This window comes from Marmota monax, unplaced genomic scaffold (assembly GCF_021218885.2).
Source record: "Marmota monax isolate L192 unplaced genomic scaffold, Marmota_monax_Labrador192_F-V1.1 WCK01_AAM20220418_F8-fsc00035, whole genome shotgun sequence".
Taxonomy (NCBI): Eukaryota; Metazoa; Chordata; class Mammalia; order Rodentia; family Sciuridae; genus Marmota; species Marmota monax.
In genome coordinates this window covers 5,885,137-5,908,080 of record NW_026691961.1, presented here as the reverse complement: position 1 = coordinate 5,908,080, position 22,944 = coordinate 5,885,137, and the positions used below count along the sequence as shown (strand labels likewise).

The following is a 22,944-nucleotide window of genomic DNA, read 5'->3' as shown; positions in this document are numbered from 1 at the left end:
TTTATATTTTATTATGTGTATATCTACATTTATCTATACATAGAGACAGATATAAATACTTGGTAAATCATATCTATATGTTCATTTACATCTAGGCAGACACAGATGTAGATGAATTCAGGAAGTCTCTAAGAAACGAAAGTGGAGAGCCATTGGAGAAGAAGGCATAAATGCAAAAGAGCCTCATTAAAGAAGAAAACAGGTCAAGGAAATCTAAATTCTACTAAAAGAATTAAAATTCACGTTGGAGATAGTTTAAAACTAAGCAAGAAGGACTCTGTAGAAAACTGTAAGTGACACAGGAGATACACTTGAAAAATCCTCCTCAAGAATTCAGAGGAGGGGAAAAAAGCAATGAAAATCAATTTTTATGGCAAAATATTAGATGTAAAATCAAGCATGTTTGCTGTGAGAAGAAACATAAAAAAGCCATTGCTCTGTCAATTGCTGTAACCATGAAACAAGAGATCGAACGTATTTATTGTGACAATAAACATAAACAGATAAAGTTCTCTGTCAAATGACAATAAATTTCAACGAAGGTTTTAAAAAAACAAAACTACATATTGCTTAACTTACATATACGAAAGAAGAAGATTAAAATAAGATCATAAGCTGGGCATGGTGGCGCACGCCTATAATCCCAGAGAGTCAGGAGACAGAGGTAGGAGGATTGCAAGTTCAAGACCCACCTTAGCAACTTAGCAAGACCCTGTCTCAAAATAAAAAAATAAAATAAAAGGACAGGGGATGTGGCTCAGGTGGTTAAGCAGCCCTGAGTTCTATCCTTGGTACCAAGAGATAAAATTAAATAATTGAGAAAGATATGTAGGGCAAATGAAAACAAACAAACAAACAAAAAAACGAAACACAATGAGAGGTAAAAGTGAGGATTCAGCCTAGAGTTTGCACAGGTGAACGGCCTGCCCTGGAGGTGTCTTGTCCTGGAGCAGCCTCATCCCAGCCTTCCTTGGGCAACCCCATGTTGGGCTTGAAATCAGCCATTACAGAGCACTTACACCATAAAAATCAGCAAGTACTAGAAATTGGAGAAGGGTTTTTGTCTGATTTTGCTGGGGGGACACTATAGATAATAAGCATCCTCCAAAGGTCCAAGTATCATAGGTGTGGTCCCCAGTGTGGTGCCACTGAGAGCCGTGGGGCCTAGTGGGAGACCTTCCAGTTATTGAGGGCAACCTCTCAAAGTGGACAGTGGGACCCCTGCCCCTTACTTTTCCTCTCTTTCACTTCCTGGTCATCAGGTGCGTGGTTTTGCTCTGTCATGTGCTTCCACTATAATATGCTGTCCACGCTGCCACAGGCTCAAAGAAATGGAGCCAGTCAATCATGGACTGAAACATCTGAAACCATGAGCCAAAACAAACCTTCTCTGTATGTAAGTTCCCATCGTGTCAGGTGTTTGTTATAGTAATGGAAAGCTGACCGGCACAGGGAGTGGTATGTTTTTGTTTTGGAGAGTTGGTTTACTAGCACAACACTATATGTACTTCTTTCCTTCTCTCTTCTCAACTTTTTCCAGTTTTATGGATGTAATCTGACCTTTGAGATCACAGTACATATGATTAAAATACTTTTATTTGTTGTGATGGTTAATTTTAGGTGTCAACTTGACTGGTCCATGGGATATCCAGATCAAAATCATTTTAGGTGTTTCTGCAAGGGTGTTTTTAGATAATATTAACATTTCAATCAACAGAATAGAGCAAATTGTCCTACACAATGTGGGTGGGCCTCATCCAGTCAGTTGAAGACTTGAATATAAGGGAAAGTTAGATTCACCCCAAGTAAGAGGGAATTCTCTAATGGACTGCCTTTGGACTTCACCTGCACTATCAATTCTCCTGGGTCTTGCACCTGCTATCCCACACATGAATTTAGATTTGCCACTCTCCATTATCCCATGAGCCAATTCCTTAAAGTCAATCTCTTTCTATGATACAGTGTATACACATCATTTTGGCTCTGTTTTTAGAGAACCTCAACATTTGTATATTATATGCTTTTGAAGATTTTGTGAATATTATTATTTTTCCCTAGGCATTCTAGTAGTGACTATTTAGATTTAATGTATTACTCACTTAGTGGCCTACAACTAATTATTTTACAGAATGAATTCAACATTGTTAATTTTTTAATTTGATTCACTTCTCAGCTGTCTGGAATGTAATGATCAGTAATTATTTTCAGGAAGAGAATGTTAAAGATATGTGTCCCGAGAAGGCCTTTCTGTTGAATTCCCACATGAGCAGCAGAGGAGCTGGGTGCTGAGAGCCACAGCTGAGTCTGTATGGCCCCTGGCATTTTGCCAACAGTATTGGTTGACAGGTGAGGCATTACTATCCGCCTCGGCCGCTACTTTTGAGTTCTCACGCTACTTTGGAGATCTCCTGGAGATTCCCCGAGAGTTCCCATTGGTTGGGGAAGTGCAGGAGGAGGGATTTCCAGGAGAAATATTTCCGGCTGGGGGTTCCTGGGCGAGCCGCATGGCGTTCGGGGAGAATTCCCCGGGAGCATGTGTGAAGTGTTTTCTTGCAGTTCAAAAATAAAGTTTGTTCCTGCTTCAGTGGCTCGTGATTTGTGCCCAGCCAGACTGCAGCAGCTGGGTATCAAAATCTCGATGCACTATGTTCCTCTCCACTTTCTGTACAGCTGTTTCATTGGCTTTGATCATTTGATGTTTCAGATTAATCTTTTTTTAATCTCTTGTTTTTTTCCCTTGTAAAATAGTCTTTTATCCCAAGTGCTCATAATAAGTTCTCATTTTTCTTAAGAGTCAAGCATTTCATCTGCATAGCCTATATCATTGATTTGAAGATGAAATTTTTTCACATTTTTTCCACTGAAATCATGATAGCCCGTACAGTCACTATCTGCCACATGGTAACAGCATGGAGGTTCTGCAAATCCTTTAAAGTGACATTTCTGAGACACCAAGCATAAAACCTTTAACTTGTTGCTATGTGTGTTAACTATTTGTTCCTCTCTTTCCATTAATCTAATCTCTTTTTATCCTTAATTAACTACAAATCTGACATCTACATCCTCCTTTGGCCAAAACTATCTTCAATCACCCCTCTGAATTATTCCTTCTTACTATGCCACTTCTTTCTACTTCTTGAGAAATTCTTACTCACCCTCTGTTCTTCTCTACTGTCTTTTCTGAAGTCGGCATTCATGTCTTTGTCCTCTTCCTCTGAGTGTTGCAAGAAATGTATCAAGTCTCTCACTTCATTTGATTCTATTTTATGTATTAAACAACCCACAAATTAGATAGCTATTGTGTCCATTACAGATTTTAATTTATCAATCACATTTTTTCTCTCCATACAATTCTTTCCAATCTCTACCTCTTTACCTTTAAAAGTACAAGTGTAAGGTTTACAAGGGAAATGTTCCCCCAAAATAGTGTTAAAGCATGAGATAGAAATACAGTGAACATGTGCCCTTCTCCTGTGGCTCCTCTAGCTCACAGGTGGTATTTGCTCTGGGTGCTGGGTTTCATCCTGCTCTGAAGTCTGGTACCCTTACATATGTAGTTAGTTTTTCTCATGCACTTGCTCCTCTGTGGTCATGAGCAATGATGCTAAAGTCACTGCATCTGGACCTAGCAGTCCCTCAAACTCAGAGTGTAAGTACAGTGGGATTCACTCCCTCCTCATTCAACCTGAGGAAGCTCTTCCTCACTTCTCTCCTAGTCCTCACCCTACAAGGGAACTCACCCGGAGAATTAAGCCATCCAGCCTTGCTCCACCAGAGCACAAACTAGCACATCTCCTGATCTCTCCCACTCTGTCCCTAACATCTGGCCCTTTCCTCCTGGTGACCATCTTATCTCCAAAAAAGCCACCTCTCCAGAGTCCAGCCAATGATTCTGATGTGAGTCACATGTTTCTTTTTGAAGAATTTGCTACTTACATAAATAGCCATTCCCTAAATCCCATCAGTCATCATTCCTACCGAGACAAAGTACAACCCAGAGGGACATTTTTGTTTTTATTAAAATGATGCAAGATAATTAAGATGTTATTAACTAGTTTTGAATCATTCAGGAGTCTTTTAAATTCTTTATCTAATGAGATTAGAAACTCACACTAATTAGTATGGGAAAGAAATTTATTTCCTTCATCCAAATAAATAAGCAACTTCTCACACCCCCTACATTTGTGGAGTTGTATTTGGGTGCAAGATGTAAAAAGATGAAAGAGTCTTCAGGATTTACTGCTGATTCCATCAAGGCAGAACTTTGTATTTATGCAAGTCAACTAGAACAAAATAACAAAGCACACTAATTACTATGTGCATACAAATAAGGTTAAGCTTCATAGCTATATTCACACAGTCTATGTGCTATACATTGCAAACCACAAAAATATACTGTGCATATGTATGTATATACACTAAAAATCCACCTATATTTAAGCCTAATTGAAACCCTATTTATCTATTTTTCATTCCTTCCCTTGGATTTGCTGTCAACTCAAAATAAATTCCCCAAACAGTTAATATTCAATTTCCATTTATTTCATTTCAATCTCCTTTCTTTGGAACCATAGTCATTTTTCTGGAAAAAATTGAGGGAAAGTTTCATCCAAATATATTTTTACTCTACTCTAATAATATATTTTAATATACAACCTAGTATGAGGAATAAGGTGTGTAGTGAAGGAAAAAACAGAGGAGGAATATGTACTTTCTCAAGGACTGAAAATTTACTATGAAATATAGTCCTTTGAAGCTACAACTCAAACTAACAAAATTATCTGTGTGATGTGTTTTCAAATCTGTGTTACCAAATTGTTCTGCTCCTGCAAGAGTCTACTTAATTCAAAATATCCTTTTCTTGATATTTACTGATTTCTGACTCTGTATCATGGAAATTCAGTTGATTATTGAGACATTCCTGTGAGGTACCATCCATTACTGTTCTCCCATTTTATAGGCAAAAAGTCCGAGACTTGGGGCTGGGGTTATGGCTCAGGGGTAGAGCACTTGCCTAGCACATGTGAGGCACTGGGTTGGATCCTCCAGTACCACATAAGAGTAAATAAATAAAGGTATTGTGTTCATCTACAACTAAAAAAAAAAATTTTTTTAAGTCCAAGACTCAAGAGACTTGCTTGCGGCCACACCACTAATAAGATACACAGGAAGAATTTACTGACATGCCTCTCTGGTTCCAGAACCTATGCTTTTCCAAAAGACTGGGCTCCTCGAAAGATAGCTCCTCTTTGCCTACTGTGGTTACACTTCACACATACACTTCGATGGGCCTTCAAAAAAAGTCCTTACCTGATTGAATAAAATGCCCATGGAAATCAAGAATGGACTAATATTAAGAAATTTAAAATCCAGCCCATAGCTACAATAGAGAAAGATTTGTGAGATTATAAGATTTGACATACATTCCCAATTTTAAATAAATTCCTTGAAAAAGAGAAATACAGTGTGTGAAGAAACATTTCAAGTGGAAACAAGCAGATTTCCCCAAAGACAGAGGAAGCAGGGCTTTGCTAAACTTTGTTCTTCAGGAACATGCTGGCCAAGTTCCGGAGCTCTGGAAGCCAAACTTAAACATCCCCCAGTAGAACACTAGTGTATTTTTCTTCCAACATTGGCTTGTTTCTTTGGAAAAACAAATAAGAAAGACATAGCAATGGTAAATTCCAGAAATCCCTCAGTGAAGCCAGGACATCTACAGGCTTTACCTCTGCACACTGAGCTACCCACCAACCTTTTGTTGCCCAATTATTTTTTTATTTTTTAATCATAAATTTATTGAGGTTGGATTTTTATTAAATGTTTACCTTTATATAATTGCAGATTCATCTGTACTTATTAGAAATCATAGAAAAGAACATGATGTGCCCTTTGTCCTTTCTTTAATATTAATAGAAAGCCAAGAATGATCAGCAGGCATATAGGGCAGCAAGTCATGGACAAGGAACCAAAGGAAAGAGACTTCCCTGAAGCAGAAAAGGGCTGTTACACTCCTTTCCAGGCCCTCCTGCTCAGGGGCAGCAGGGTTATTCAGACACTTTCTGTTGTGCAGGGGGCTCAGACCCAGGAAGCAAGGTTCAGGGCTCCTCGGCAGGTGGAAGAAAATGCAAGACACAGTTAGGATAGTCGACATGACATATGTTATCCAAAGATTCTCAGCTTCAGCCCCAGCCAGTTCCATTTAGCCTCCTTTTTATATACAAACAAAGAAGGCACACTGCCGACAGGTTACATCAGTGGGCACATGCTCACAAGCATATAAGTGTGTTTCTGACCTTGACTACACACTAACCATAACATAGCCAATACACAGCCTTGGCTACATACTGAAAAATAACATAAATCATAACAGAGCCCACTAGAAGACTCAGCAAGGGAGCCTAACTATAGCCATCTGGGGCCTGCCCTAACACCTCAATTCTGGGGACTGAATCTGAATCAAGAGATGCCAAGAGATGGAGGAGAACACATCCACCACCCAGTGGGCCATTATTCCTGGAGCTAGAGAGGAGAGTAGATCTGCCTATGATCTTGGTCCCTAATTTTCTTAGTTCCTGCCCTTTCTAAAAACTGATTCTCCAGTCTTCCTGGAAATCATGTGAATTGTGCAGTAGTTTTCCACAAATTCCTTTGCTTTTTAATAAGCCAGAATCAATTTCGATTGCTAGCCACATAGCACCTATCTCCACTGATCCCCAAATTGAAATAGAATATGTGTGGTATCGTTTAAATAAATAGCTACCCACAAAATAATGATTATGGCTAATGCTTATTTTCTTTCTTTTTATTGTTCTGTGTTTTCCAACTTTTGTATGCTATGCATGTGTATAATGATGTTAAAATATGCCTAATAATTGATAAATGCACTGCACGGCTGTCACAAGCCAAATTCTCCCAAAAACAGACTCTGAGAAAGAGATTGACATGCAGAGAACTCATTAGGGAATTCTCAACACCTAGGAGGAAGTAGAGGACACAGGATTGGTCCAAAGAAGGTGAACTGTGATGCAGCCACAACCAAGGCCTCTGCGGATCCCAGGAGGAGCTCGCTGAGCTATTCTAGAAACCATTCTAGATTCCCCATGCCCACAGTGAGCACCTCTGCTTGACAAGATGGAACCACCCAGACCCTTATTCCCAAAGGATCTAAGCACTTGGTCACTTGTACTTTTCAGGCATGGCAACCTACACTTTTTGGCTACTACCTTTTGTCATCCAGAATGGGCCAACTAATATCAAAACATGCCCAGGGAACTCATGTGTCAATGGCATTCTCGCCTGCCATTTCTGCATAACAGCAGTCCAACATGCTCCTAAAGATGGGGGACACCTGCACTTGTCAGAATGGTGACTCCTCTCATCACTTACTCTCTGCTCTTGGCACCAGGAGGCTGGGGTCACCAGAGAACAGCCATAGTTTCAAGTATAATGACTTTTGTTGAACCTTCTGGGTGTGAGCATTCCCTCTGTAGGAATCAGTAGTTTTAAACGTATAGATCCAAATTTGCAGGGACAAGAAGCACAAATTCTCCACATAGGACATTGGAACCACCCCTTAGTTCCCAGATCTGTCCTACCTCATGGGGAGACACCACCACACACTGGTGATTCATGTAGGGGTAGACTGTGTCCTGAAAGATTGTATCCCAAATGTTATCCCTTCCAAGCTGTGCCCATCTGCACCTTCCACGGGTCACATTATTGCTCTATCAAGCTACCAGTTTCCTGTCCTTAGGACATGGTGAGCCTGGCAGAAGCCAGCTTATGATAGACAGTTCTGACCACATGGTCACTTGCTATCCTGAGTGGGGTACTCTTTTTCTACCATGCCTGAGTAGTACACTAGGAGCTACTTTTCAAAATGGGTGTAATTCTCCAATGCAGGTAGCATGGCCTTGCTCTAAAACCTGCATTGTGGGTCTCCTATAGGGACTTGCCATAAATCCATATGGTGTCCATCAGCATCACAGACATCTTTAATACACAGCATCGGCATAGGTCATGCAGCCCAAGATGGAGCCATGAATTGGATCTCCTATAGAGGCTCATTTCTTGCCTCGTTCCCTCACAAAGTTCATACCCTTTCAAGACATTTATTTATGGGTCAGAGCAGAATTCCAAAGTGTGGAACATGCTGCTCATCTGGAATGTCAATGATGTCACCAGTATAGTAGACCAATAGGATGTCCACAGGATAGAGGACCTTTGGATCTGTATTTTGGCATAGAGCAGAAAAGTTAAGTTTTGCCTGGGACTAGTCAGTAAATGTGCACTTTTGCCCATGCTTGTAAATGGAAACTGTTTCTGGTCCTCCTCTTCAAAGGGGGTGAAATTCAACATATTTGCCATGTTTCTAAGGAGATATTGATCTGCTCTAGCAAAAGATACAAAATTTGGCAAGCAGCTGTATTCCAGTGCTGGTTGGTAACAAACAAGAACAGTGACTTAAGGGCCGGCGCTGTGGCTCAGTGGTAGAGCACCTGCCTAGTACGTGTGAGGCACTGGGTTTGATCCTCAGCACCACATATAGATAAATAAAATAAAGGTCCATCAACAACTAAAAATATATGTGTATTAAAAAAACAGTGACTTAAAACAATAATAATAGCAATCACTTTGCTCCAACTCTGGAGGTCAGCTGGGGTCAGCTAGACAAATCTCACTGAGGTGTCTTGTGACATTACAGTGAGACACTAGGTGGGATGGGGACCATCACAAAGGTTTTTTCATTCACGTGTCTGGTTGCAGGGCTGAGAATACACAATCAGCTAGGGATCTAATACTTCTATGGTCCCTTGGGCATGACTCAGTCTCTCCACTTCCCCCCACCCCGACCCCCAGCCAGCCAGCCATCCCTCTCTTCCTTTCTCTCTCTTTTAATAGTGGTCTCAGGGTAGCCAGACACATTACATGGCAGCTAAAGTATCTCTGAGTGCGTATCCCAAGGGAAACTGGCATGGCCCTTTGTGAATCAACCTTGGAAGTCATACGGCATCACATCTGCCACACTCTGTTCATGGAGGTAGTCACAAAGGTCACCCAGATCCAAGGATACAGAGAGCACCTTTTGATAAGACTAGTGTCCAGGAATTTATAGATAGATCTGCTGTTTGCTGCTATAATAGTTTATACCCCATAGGAAACCACTGTGGGGTGCTGCCGGTTATCAGTGTGTCTATTCAAATTGTATCTGGCAGCCCAGGAAGAAGTATTCTTGGGTAAAGTGGCTTTGTTCATTGGAGCAAGTCTTAGAGACTCAGAGGAGAAGACCTGCCCTCCAACGTTTCAAGCAGATGGAGGCTGAATGCCTGTTTGGACTTGAGGGGCAGGAGGGTTCTGAGTGGCAGACCACAGCATACACTCAATGACTGATCATTATGTTCTCTGGTAAGAATTTATGGTTAAACTGCAAGAATCTGTCTGGAAGTAGAATAGATTTTTTTCAAGATTGGATAAAGAACCATGAGCCAGCCTTTTGATTTATTTGTCTTAAAGGGCAATTCTCATGAATAAGCTATTCTACAAGCTTATCTCTCCCACTGAAATGATCCACAAACTATCAGCCTATTTCCTCCTTTTAACTACTTGCTTGGCTTCCAAACATCATTCTCACTGTAAATGTCAATGCTGTTTATCATATATTTCTGTGTAAGTAGAAATGGGCAATGATTAGATCTAGTGTCCACCTTTGAGATGAGCCAACTTGAATTTCCGAAACCTATTTTTTGTAATTGAGAAATAACCTTCACTCAGTGGTATTTCTTAGAAAAATATAAGAAAACACTCCAAATCAAGAATTTCAGGGGTCAAGAAAGGACGAGGCCATGAAGAAATGCAAAACAGAATTTATTTCAAATGAGCTATAACTTAGATGCATTTATTTATTTACCAAACTTTTATTTATTTTTTCCCTGCATTTTCCCTGGTGCATCAGAGTTGTACATAATGATGGCATGTGTTGCTACATATCCATACATGCACACAATATAATAATATAATTTAGCCAATATCACTTCCCAGCACCTCTCCTCTTCCTCTGCCTCCCCCCCCCTTCGTCCCTTTCCTACTGGGCTCCCTTTGAATTTTTATGATGTCTCCAGTTCCATCCATTTTCCTTCCAGTGCCGAGTCATTTCATTTTCTTTTTATGGCGGAATAAAATTCCCTGGTGTGTGTGTGTGTGTGTGTGTGTGTGATTTTCTTTATCAAAACTCATGCTTTTAACCCAAAATTTAGTGCAACATACAAAAATTAATGAATTAAAAGATAAACAATGAAAAAATTCTCCCTTTCATCTTCATTCCCATGTCTCCGATTTCCTCCAACAGAAAACCAGTACTGTTAGTTGATACATGCCGTGCCAGATTCTATGTATATGCAACATAAATCAATCAAATATTTCTTATTCAAGCATAGTCTATAAAATGTATATGTGTGTGTGTGTGTGGTGTGTGTGTGTATATATATATATATATACCTTATCCACAAAAGGCAGTAAATTATAACACCATTATGCACCTTTCCTTTTTCATTTATGAAAATCAGTTGTAAGAAACTATAGTCTTGGGGGTTTGCTGCAAAACATTGTCACTTGGAATTTTTTGATTATCATAGTATTATTATTATTACATGTGTCCTTGGAATAATAACTTTGTGTTGCTTATAATTTATAGACTTGATTCTATTTCACATGTTCCACCTCAATAGCAAAGTCCTAAAATAAAAATGCATGATTTATTTACTTTTTAACATTAACTTGCAGGTCACTGTAAGTAACATGGCTCAATAATCAGATGCAATTTAATGTCTTCTTCTACCAACCCTGCACTTCTATAAGACTGTAAGGAAAGGAACCATCTTTGGAAAAGCATCTGAAGTCTAAATCAAAGTCCCCTTATGAAAGAGTTGCCTGGGGAATGGCACTAGTCATTACCCCATTGCAAGAGGCCCAAACTCCAAATCAGGCAAATGTGTTTCAACAACATCATCAGTGTCTGCTGAAAAAAGACAACTCTTAGCACAAACCTTCTCAAGGTCAAAGCTCTTTCTCAGGTCTGGCTTCCAGGCCCATGACCTGAGAGTCAGATTGGGCCCCATGCTCAGAAAGCCCTTGTCTGGCTGATTGCTCTGCTGTTGCCATCATGAAAATCTCAATGATTTTCTAACAAGACACCCCACATTTTCATTTTGCACTGTGCCCCACAAATTGTGTAGCTGGTCCTGCCCCTTAAAATATATGCTAAAAAGGACAATGCAGTAAGTAATGTTTCCAAAAATAAGAAAAAAAAATACTTTGCAAAGCTTGCCGTGTGAAGGTATTATTTTCTCCACAGAAAAGCTTCCTCAGGGCTCCACATCAATCCCTACAGAAGGTTAATTGCCTGATCCATATGAACCACTATCATTTTTAGAAAAAACTACTTGCTCCAAAAAGGAACAGGTAATTAGTTTTCACGTTCAACTTCATTCTTACCTTTTTTCCTCCCGTTTTCCATTAATGATGAATGGCTTGTCAAACAGTAAAAATGTTTTTAATTTAATTGCAGAGTCATCAAAAGTCCTTATTTCCAAGAGAAAAGATTCACTTAATGATTAAATTCCTTCTGCCTCTATGAGTAATAATTAGTTAACCAAATAGAAAATCCTCCTTCAGTGAACCTCATACAGCATCATTAGAATTCAGGTGACATCATCTTCAGAGAATTAACATAACTGATATGTACCACTGGGTCCCCTATTTTCAGAGAATCAATGTGAGTGAAACTCACCAGTGGGGGCCCCTATGGATCTCAGGTCCTGGGCAGACCTCCAGAGGTCTTGCAATTTATGATGGTTCATTTTATGGGTCAACTTGACTAGGACATGGTGCACCCATGTGTTTGCTCAAGCATTATTCTGGATGTTTCTGTGGAGATGTTTTTGGATGAGTTTAACATTGAAATCAATGAGCTGACTAAATATATTACCCTCCCCAATTCGTGTTTTTCCCTGCCTTCCAGCTTGAACTGAAACATCAGTTCTTCCTGGGTTTTGAGTCTGCTGGCCTTTGAAGCAGAATGATACATACCATCAGGTCTCCTGAGATTCCAATCTGCCAATTCACCCCTTAGACCTTGGGTCTTGTCAGCCTCCATAACTATGTGAGCCTATTCCTTATAATAAATCTCTCTATGGATATCTACATCTTCTGGATTCTATTTCTCTGGAGAACCCCAAATAATATACACTGCTTCTCTAGACCCACGTGTACCAAGCATTGTCTGAAAATGGAATCAGTAGCAGGCTTTTTAAAGATAGACACTGGAAAAAAATTCCTTGTTTTTGATACAAGGAATTGAACCCAAGGGCACTTTACCCCTTTTTATTTTGAGACATGTTCTCACTGAGTTGCATGGGCTGGCCTCAAACTTGTTATCCTCCTACCTGGGCCTCCTGAGTCACTGTGAGTGCAGGCATAAATTTTTTTTTTTTTTTTTTTAGTGTTTTAGAAATTGTTACATTGATAAGACACAATGTATGTGCAAGTGTTGCTGAATTGATAGGAACTTTTTAAAAAGTATTATCTCAATCCTGGATATAAAAATTCTACTCTCATCATGAGGCAGTGATCCAAAAACATTTTGCCTTTATGCTAAAGGCACGCTTAAACACAGAAGGATGGGAATCATCTGAGCCACAAGTTCAAATTTAAATCACTGGGGTGGCATGTAAGGCCTTTAGACATCTGAAGGAGCCAGAAGCCAGAAAGTGATTAACATATTTAGAAGTCAGTTAGCCTGGGCTCCGCCCCAGGCATAGTTGGGCGGCCTTGGACAAGGTACTCAACACCTATGAGTCTAGACTCCTCATTTGAAAAACAAAGAAAATACTAGCACTTGCTTCAGAGAGTTACAGAATAAAGTGAGAAAACTGCTTAGCCTCCCCTAATGTATAGTGAGCACTTCACAGAACCTAGGAACTACACTTGCAATGGTGGTTACCTGTTTGCTCCTGCACAGAGCAGTCCAAAGAAGATTTATTTCCCAGCCTCAGCACCCAGCACTTGCCAATCCCACCCCAAGCTCCAGCTGAGCCCTTAAACCACCACAGCAAACTCTAAGAAGCTCCTTGGTGACCAGCCCTAGGAGAGGCGCTCAGCCCAGGGATCACTTCCCAAAAATGGGCTCGTTCATGTCCTAAGGAATTTCCACTTGCAGCTCCTTCTGCCCAAAACAAGTTTCTCTCCTTTTCCCCCTAGTTAGCCAGGCTTCAGAGCTGTGCTCAACCGTCAGCTCCTCCAGAAAGCCTTTCTGGACAGCCAAACTAGAAGTTCCCTTATCATATACTCTCAGGACCCCTGGATTTTTCCTTCATAGCACCTGATTATTAAACACAGGCTCTTTGGTCAGTGGCCTCCTTTTGAGAGAGAACTCCAAGAAAAGGGAGGCCTTCCCATCCCTGAATCCTCAGCAACCAGCCAAGTGTATGGAGCTCTCTGTATCTGTGGGCTCCACAACCACGGATTCAACCAACTTCAGACTGGCAATACTCGCAAATACTACATCAGTAATGAACATGGACAAACTTTTCCCTGTCATCATTCCCCAAACAATGCAGTAAGGACATCTAGTGTCATGGCATTTAGAAATTATTCAAAGAGTACAGAGTAAGGGAGGTTGCCGCAGTCTGGCTGGGCACAAAATAACCGAGCCACCACACCGCCTTGTAGACTCAAACAGCAAGTCTTTATTCCCGACTCTCGCCGGCTCTCTACACGCACGTTCTGAGGAAAATACACATCTCCACCGGGCTCTGCATCCCAAATACTCTCTGAACCCCGCGAGAACTCCACGGGAACTCAAGGAGCGGGGCCCCTGAGGCAGCAGGATACGCCCTATTCCCAGCAGGATCCACCCTAAACCCAGATCCACCCTAAACCCGGATCCACCCTGGTCCTTGAGCAGGGTCACCTTTCTCAAACATTCTTGCAATGTCACTGCAAATGACCTGGGTCCAAGGCAAGCCCATTTCCACAATGGAGAGTCCTCCCTCTAAGCAACATTGGGTAGGCTGACAAGGAAATTGCCATGCGTCATTCCTACTTGGCTATGGCTCTCAGCAGGAGGTGACATGCAAACAGCATACCATTTTGTACAAGGAACTTGAGCAGCTGCATTAAATGGCATCGGCAGGGATCCTGCAACCAAACCCCTACAGTACCAAGGGATGATCCGGGATATGTAGAAAGACTCACCGTAGGGAATGAAGTTGCTTGAAGTGATGATGATGACAGTGGACTAAGTGTGGCATTTGAGCCAAAGTTAACTGAGGGTGCTGAGTTCTCACTCGAGGCAGGAAGGAAATGATGCTTAATCTCATTCCTAGTCTCACGCCAAAGGCCAAAGGGTAAGTGACTGCCCGGTACACACGTGGGCAAAACTGAAAACTGCAGAGTGGCCTAGAGGGAAAGAAATGGTTTCAGTGACCATAACAGTCTAAGGGGCGTGGGGGAGGGGGGACAGTCTAAGATACAAAAAAATTAAAAGATTTGGAAATTTTTTGTGACAGTAATTTTTTGGCAGGGGGCTCATAGAATCCCTTCACTTTCAGGTGAAAACTTTTACCCAGAAACAAAATTAAATATGTAGACATAATCTGTTACATTTTACGAAAGTCTGCCTCTGTAGATAACAACACTTAACTGTGGCCCACCACACATATTAAATCTAGAACTCACAAGGTATATCTTAGAGCTGATGAAATATTTAAACAATCACTGTGAAATTTTTCTTTCTGCTTTTATTATAAAAGCAATATAAGTTCATGGTAAGAAAAACCAAACAGAACAGGAGGGAAGAAACTGAAATCTAAATTTCTAATGCTGGTGCCAACCATTCAGTTCAACTCCCCAATGGCCACTGCTAGTGTTGAAATTTTGTATCATTCCAGAGTTTTCCATGCCGTCCATCCACATGAAGATCCAATTCGCTTTTCTGATGTTTTTAGACAAATGGGATTTTACTACACGTTGTTGGTTTACAACTGCTCTTTTCTATACATAACAGGCACTGGGTGTCTTTTCCACATTCAACTTTTAATAGCTGCATGACAGTTCACTTAATAGAGGTGCATGAAAAATTGACTAGTCTCCTATGACTGGAGATTTAGTAGAAATGTCCAAGAAGGAACAATGATTCACACAATGATGATTGCTGGGTTTCTGTTCTCGTGACTAAAAGGCTCAGGGGTCACTCTAATTAAACTGGGCTAACTGGACTGCACGATATAACCACACAAGAGTCACAAATACCTTTTTCTTTGGGGTCGCTGTGACGGCTCCTCTGACCTTAAGCGTCCACAGAAAGAGAGAGAGAGCGAGAGCACGCACTGACCCCTTTTATTGAGGGAAGCTATTCAAATGAGGCAAGGGGTCAGGTTTCAGGGGGCTGAGTCTATCTTCATGATGTCCACTGTCAGCGGGTTGACTGACACCTGGGTAGGCCACACCCAAGGGCACAGTAAGAGGAGGGGACACACACAAGGCACTTCCATGGAAGATTCTATTCTAAACAGGGCAAGGGGTTATATTACAAAGGAACAGGTGAGCATAGCTTCACCCGTGGGGCTGTAGCAAGACACACCCATTTCTGTGACTGAGCGCCTCAGCACCCAGCTGGGGAGTGTAACTCAGTCACCCGTAAGGTTGGCCTCCCACAGATGATGAATGAATAGCCTCCTGCACAAGCTCCCCACTAGAACACAAGCCCCATAGTGGCAGGGATTTTGCCTAGTTTGTTTACTCTCAGAAATTAGTACATACACTTGGGGTGCCCACTGAACACACCAAGTGCCCAATGAACATTCGCTGGGTATATGTATCTTCACATGTGCATCCATCTATATAGGAATTTAAAACTTATATAAATATTTTTTGACCAATCACACTCCAAAATGACTGCTTCACTGTATATTCCTATCAGTGGTTTTGTTGTTGTTGTTTTGCTCTGTTTTGACAGCTAGGGACTTTGCATTTAAAGTTCAGTGCAGTAGAAATAATGAAAGCTGTATATTCACTTCCAATTGCTTCACTATAACAAGATAACCGGTTACCTGAAACTGAGTGGCTTAACCAATACAAATTCATTAACTTCCAGTTCTAGAGGTAAGAAATCCAAAATGGGTCAGCGGGATGATCCTTCTGGAATCTCTCAGGGTGAATCCTTTTTTTTTTTTTTTTTGCCATTTTCAACTCCTAACAGCTGTATTTCTTGGCTAAGGGACTCTTCCACATCACCCCAACCTCGGTTTCCCCTGACACATCTCCTCTGGTGCTGACCCTTTTGCCCCTCTTTTTTCTTTAGAAGAACCCTTGTGATGACACTGGCCTCACCTGATAACCCGGGATAATCTCCCATCTCAAGGTCCTCAGCCTAACCATATTAGCAAAGCCCCTTTTGTCATGGACAATAACATACAGATTAGGATGGCGTCTTTCAGGAGCCATCTGCCTACCACAGCTGGGCAATCAGGCTAACACATCAGCATTATCAATTCCAAAACACATTCCCTAAACATGGGCTGAATTCCCATTACCCAATCCTGAACTAAATCTGAGAAACACACTAACGAGCTCCTCAGCCTTGCCCAAATTACATAACCTCCCTGGGCCTCCATTATTCTCACTTGTGGAACTGCAGAGATTAGCATCTGTTGCCCGGGAAATGATGCAGTTGTGTCTACAGCCATGTCTTTCCTCTTAAGCAGAGCTCAGGAATTACTATCTGATGTTTCCATCATGACAAAATGTAAACAAAAAAATAGAATATTAAGAAGGTAGAGAGACAGATCCTCTTGGAATCTGTCAGTGTGAATGTCAATGGGTGCAGATATTCTAGGGAGCAGTGTGTCCATGTGAATGTCATGAAAACCCTTACAGATATTGGTTCTCTTTGTTCCAGTGATTATCCATTCCCAGAAGTGTATTTTAAAGACATAGTTAAATTTCTACACAAAGATATGTAGTGAAAGATTATAATATGGGGGGAGGGCAGAAACAAACTTTTATTAAGTGTTCTCTAATAAAGGATTCGATTTTTAAAAAAGAAAAAGAAAGAAAGAAAAAAGTATGGTACACCCACATCACAGACACCTCAACAGTCCTATCAAAGGACTTTGTGAAAGCACATTAATATCATGTTTAAAAGTTTGCTAACATTAGTGACAAACTAAGGGTTTAGATTAGGATCATTTATTGTGTCACAGAGGTAAAAGAACTCTGTGTGAGTGTGTGTGTCTATGTGTGTGTGTGTGCACGTGCACAGAGTTTAGGGAGGGGGGAAGGACTAAAAACAGATTTATGAAGCAACAGTGGTTATTTCTGGGTAACTGGAATATCAAGTCATTTTTATTTTTGCTTAGTTGTATTTTCTATTTTCTAGCGATGAAAGTGGAGTCGTGGGGAGGGACAGGGGATTCCTGCACAGGACCAGCCCCCAGTTGGGTTACCAGGCCTCTCTGGGTGTGGACAAATGCGACACACGGGGTCCCTCTAGTGGAAGGCGGGACGCAGCTGCTGCGGAGACTCCAGGTTGCGACTTTTAAAACAGCTTATTGTATTCAAGGCCTTTAGAAGCAAAGTGGCTGGTATTCTGTTTAATTTAAAAAATAAATAAATAAAAATTAAGAGGGAGGAGATAAGTTTCAAAAATAAAGACTAACCCTCATCCTGAGGAAAAATCTAGGCGCACCTGAAACACTAACAATTCACTTTTTTTAACTGTCGATGTTTGGAGATTAAATACCTGAGACTTCCCTCTCTCCTGGGACTTTTGTAGCTTGCGTTCTAAGTCTAAAGTACCAAGAAGCATCAGGATGGAGCCTGAGGCCTGGAAGTGACGCCACTCCCGAGCACTAACACCTCAGAATCTTCGGTTCCACTCGGCTCCTCTCCGGCACGGTTTGACCAGGACTTGCCCTGGGGTTCGGCTTCCTTCGGCTACCTTCGGGCGACTCTAGTCTCGGCCTCGGTTCCTCTTCAGCTACCTTCGGCTTGCTCTCGAGTTGCATTCGGCTATCTTCGGCTACCTTCGTCCCGCACTCGTCCCAGCCTCGGCTTTCCTCGCCTCCTCCTCGGCTGCGTTCGGCCAGCGCTCGTCCTTGCGGGCTCGTCTCTCTTCGGCAGCGTTCGGCCAACGTTCGTCTCCGTTCGGCTCTTTCCGCCTTCGTTCGGCCGCGGCCCGGGAAGGGCGCCCATGGAGCCGGGATTGCCGGCTCGACGGATAGCCATGGCGCCGCTGTTGGAGTATGAGAGGCAGCTGGTATTGGAACTGCTCGACACTGACGGGCTGGTCGTGTGCGCCCGCGGGCTCGGCGCAGATCGGCTCCTCTACCATTTCCTCCGGCTGCACTGCCACCCGGCCTGCTTGGTGCTGGTGCTCAACACGCAGCCGGCCGAGGAGGTGCGGCGGCCAGTGAGGGGACCCCAGGGCGCCGAGGGCCCCTGAGCCCTTGCAGGCCCTGGCGCGGATGTAGGCTTGCGACAGGGATGGCGGGGCTCGGAGCAGAGGCAGGTCCGAGCACCGAGGGAGGGCGTTGAGTGGGATCCTTGTCACTGCGCGAGGACCCTACAAGAGGAGGTGCTCTGAGCGGAGCAGGGAAATGACAGGAGGAGGGTGGGGTGGGGGTGGGGGTGGGATGGAGGACCCTGCAAAGGAGGCTTCGAAGTCTGCAGCGGAATCTAAACCTGATAATGGGGGTGTCCCAAAGCTGGATATTAAGGGTGTTTCTGGGGGTGTCAGAGGGTGATGGAGAAGATGCTGAGGCTGGAAACCCCTGTAGTGACGAGGAAGGCCTGGAGAAATAGCACAGTCCCCAGGAGGAGGGCTAGGGGAAGAGGGCCATGATGTCAGAGGGGAGGGAGCTGGAAGCTGAGGATCCTGGGAAGGTTAACTGAGGTTAGAAGGGCTGACACTGAGGAAGATGGAAGGGGGACACAACTGTGCTGGGGACTGTTGATCCTGAACACAGCCTGGAGAGACAAGTCTGACCATCCCCTAGATAGAGCAGGTGGCCAGGGGAGAAATGTCAGCAGACTTTTTCTGGGTAAGGGACCCCGTTTGCTTCATCTAGGTATCCCCAGTGCTTGTAGACTAAACTGGAGGGGTAATGAGCCAAGGGACCTGTTGACATTCTAAAGTCCCTCTAGGATGGTTCATGATAGAACTAATATCCTAAAACACTATATGGAGAAAGGATTCCCTTGTTATCTTCTGGCTTGAGTGAAAAGCATTTCTAGGTAGCAGAAATCTTTTAATCCAGAGTTTAAAAGTTATTTTGTTGTGACTGTTAAAGTGCTAATAATGACTGAAGTACATTTATTCCATAGTGTGACCCCAAAAACAAAACAACAAAAAAAATTACCTGGTTAAGTGTAGATGGGTTGATTGGTCAGCATAAAGTAATAGCCTAGCTTGTGTATTCACTGTTAAGTTTATTATCTATGAAAAAGGCAGAAATTCATTTTAAATACTTGCAGTCTATTAAAAACTGCCCAGTAGCTGTGGTGCACATACTTTAGGATGTGGTGGTGCACTCCTGTAATCCGAAGGACTTGGGAGGTCAGTGCAGGAGGATGGCAAATTGGAGACCAGCCTCAGCAATTTAGGAAGGCCCTAAGCAATTTAGCAAGATCCTGTTTCAAACAGTTAAAAAAAAACTGGGGATGTAATTCAGTGGTAAAGCACCCAAGGGTTCAGTCCCCAGTACAAAAAAAAAAAAAAAAAACTTTGTTAAACAGCCTACTAATGAGTTTGATTTGATTTAGGAGTATTTTATCAGTCAGCTGAAGATAGAAGGAGTTGAACACCTCCCTTGCCGAGTGACAAATGAAATCGCAAGTAACAATCGCTATGAGGTTTACACAAGAGGCGGTGTCATATTTGCAACAAGTCGAATACTGGTGGTTGATTTCTTAACTGACAGAATACCTTCAGATTTAATAACTGGTAAGAATTTGAAATCTCATTATGTCTGCATCCATGTGTACTTTTTTATCTTTGTCTGTCTGCTCTGCCCAACTGTACACTAGATCCTTCTTGTGAGCAGCATAGTAGCTCTAGGTCCTTCTTAACTAACCTCACCACAAACAAATGAGCAATTGTTGTGTTATGACCTGACAGCAGCTCCAGGCACAGGACTTTTTCAGCTCCATCACAATCTTATGGAACTATCATTGTATACATTGTCCATCACTGATGGAAACATTATTAAGTGGTGCATGACTATATGTATAAAGCTTGACTTTGCCTTTTATGTTCAATAAATACTTGTAGTCAACTGGCTTTTGCTTTTACAACTTAACCAGATTTTGAAATGTTTGTAATTTTTTTTTTTTTTTTTTTTGGTACCAAGGACTGAACCCAGGGGCACTCAACCACTGAGCCACATCCCCAGCCCTATTTTGTATTTTATTTAGAGACAGGGTATCACTGAATTGCTTAGCACCCTGCTTTTGCTGAGGTTGGCTTTGAACTGGAGATCCTCCTGCTTCAGCCTCCCAAGCCTCTGGGATTACAGGCATGTGCCACCACCCCCAGTTTGTAAATAATCATTGAATAGTTCCATTAATGCTGTTTTTTCTTAAGAGTAATTATTTCTATGATATTAAATTAGGCCAATTATTTGCTTAATTAATTTTAGAACAGTGTTTTTATTTTGACCAGAATGTATAGAAAAGAATTTGTACATGTAGGAATTCATATCATATAGCTAATTTAGGGACTTTGCTTCTCAGTTTACCCTGTTCTTCTCTCCCATCATAGCACCAGAACACTACTTTACATCTTCCTGTTTATTAGTCTGCCATGCTTGGGAGATAAGCTTTTTAAGCACCAGGAAGACCTTGTTCATCCCAGGCATGTGACTGGTGCATGGCAGATACTAAACACAGTTGTTGGATGCATGATGGTCAGAAGGCAGTGATATTTAATAAACTTCAGGAAGGCAGAGAACTTGGACATTCATAAGCATTCTCCCTGCTATGTCTATCATACTGCCCTGAACCTAGAAGATCATCAAGAAATGTGTAATGAATAACTGTATGATTTATATGGTTCAGAGTGAACTGGTTAAGGAAAAGTTTTGTACTCTTTTATAACATTTACAGTGGTTATAAACAGTGGCATGGGCCTTGCAGCCAGACTCACCTGACTTTGAATACTAACATGTTGCTTACAAACAAGTTCCTTAATTGTTAGAACCTTAGTTTTCTCATTTCTTTTTTTTTTTTTGCTTGTTTGTTTGGTTTTATTTATTTGTTTATTTATTTATTTACTTATTTATTTGTACCAGAGATGAACCCAGGGTCACTTAATCACTGTGCCACATCCCCAGCCCCTTTTATGTCTTATTTTGAGACAGGATCTTGCTAAGTTGCTAAGGGCCTTGCTAAGTCTCTGAGGCTGGCTTTTGAACTTTCAATCCTCCTGCCCAAATCAAGAAAATAGTGCCTCTTAGAATTATAAGGATTAAATGAGATAAAATAAAATGCTCAGCATAGTGCCCGGTACATAGTAAACTCTTAATAAATGATAGCCTAAAAATGGCTTTTTTGAGCCAGAAATCTTTCTGTGTCATGAAGTTTCTTACTGTTGGCTACTTTATCCTAAGCCTGGTTCTATTTATTGATTTATTTATTTTAATTGACAGAATGAAAAACACATAGAAACTGCCACTAGATGTCAGTATTATTCTGTCTGTTCCGCCTCAGCTAGTTAGGCAGAAAGCTGTTGGAATCCATGCCACCCTCAGGTCCAGCTTGTAGGTGGTTCCTCATTAAAAGTGCCAGATTCCCTCCCCTTTCTCATCAAGTCTCAACCAGTAATGAAAGTGGGACTGCCCTTGCTTGGCTGAGTGGAATGCAAATTAATGCCAGAAATGAATTCTTTCCAGTTCCTCTTCCCTTGGGATTCTCCCCCAGGATCCCTGTAAGAATCTCATCAAAACTTCTACAGACTCAAGGGCATTCCCTGGAGCGTGTGACCCCCTAAAAAGTACTGACTCCCCCCCCCCACCGCCAGCTCCAACCCGTTTCTCTGCTCCCACCTATTATCACAGCCATTCTTTCCTAGATCTCCCTGACAACTAGAATTCCTAAATAGAGAGAGAACTTTACAATTATCTACCCAGATGGTACTTTCCAAAGAATGTGAGACAGGACAATGCATCGTTTATTGCTAAAACTGATCCTGCTATCTCCAGAGAGAATTCAGAACATCCTTCCCAGAATTTTTTTTTTTTTAAGAAAGTTCCATGTTAAAGTTTTTTTTGTAAACCCAGTGCTGGAATTCAGTTTTATATTCATTCAACAAACATTTCACTTATTAAGGATTCCTGTGTTTTGCAGAAAGGTGCTAAAGCTATGAAGGTGAGCAAGCAGTATGGTGAACTTAAGTTCAAATATGGAGGTCTGTGAGCTCACCTTCACTGTGCACCAGCTCTGTGTCCCTAGGCAGGTTCCTTAATTTCTCTGTGCCTTGGTCTTTTTTACCTGTAAATCAGGAATGCAGTAGTGCCTCCCATTGAGGCATAGCGTGCCTGAGATGCAAAATGGGTTCTCCTTCCTTCTGGGTTCTGGAAGAATGACAACCCTTCTGCACACCATATTTTCTAAAATTGAGGTTCACTTTTTCTTCAGTAGTACATTTTTGTTATCTTTAACTTTATATAATATTTCAACCCAAGCTAACTAGACTGTGGCCCATTCATAGAATCCTTGGGAAAGACCCATCTACTACATATTCTAAAACAGAGGTTTACCTTTCCTTTAGAAGTCCATTTTTATTATTATTAACTTTATGTAATATTTTAACCAGGCAAATAAAAAGTTCTTTATACATAGAGAGAGTTCTTGGAAAAACCAGCCTACTCAGTACAGAATATTTTCTGGGTA

At 41.7% G+C, this 22,944-nt stretch overlaps 1 protein-coding gene across 1 annotated transcript in view; it reads left to right on the top strand.

The window, feature by feature from the left end:
- Window positions 1–18,228: 18,228 nt before the first annotated feature.
- The window catches only part of Ercc4 (ERCC excision repair 4, endonuclease catalytic subunit), a 28,210-nt gene continuing 23,494 nt past the window's right edge, over window positions 18,229–22,944 (top strand). The window contains exons 1-2 of the mRNA XM_046440577.2: window positions 18,229–18,454; window positions 19,819–19,999. Coding sequence (XP_046296533.1) covers window positions 18,248–18,454; window positions 19,819–19,999 — 388 coding nt within the window. The 5' untranslated portion in view covers window positions 18,229–18,247. The remainder of the gene's footprint in view (window positions 18,455–19,818; window positions 20,000–22,944) is intronic.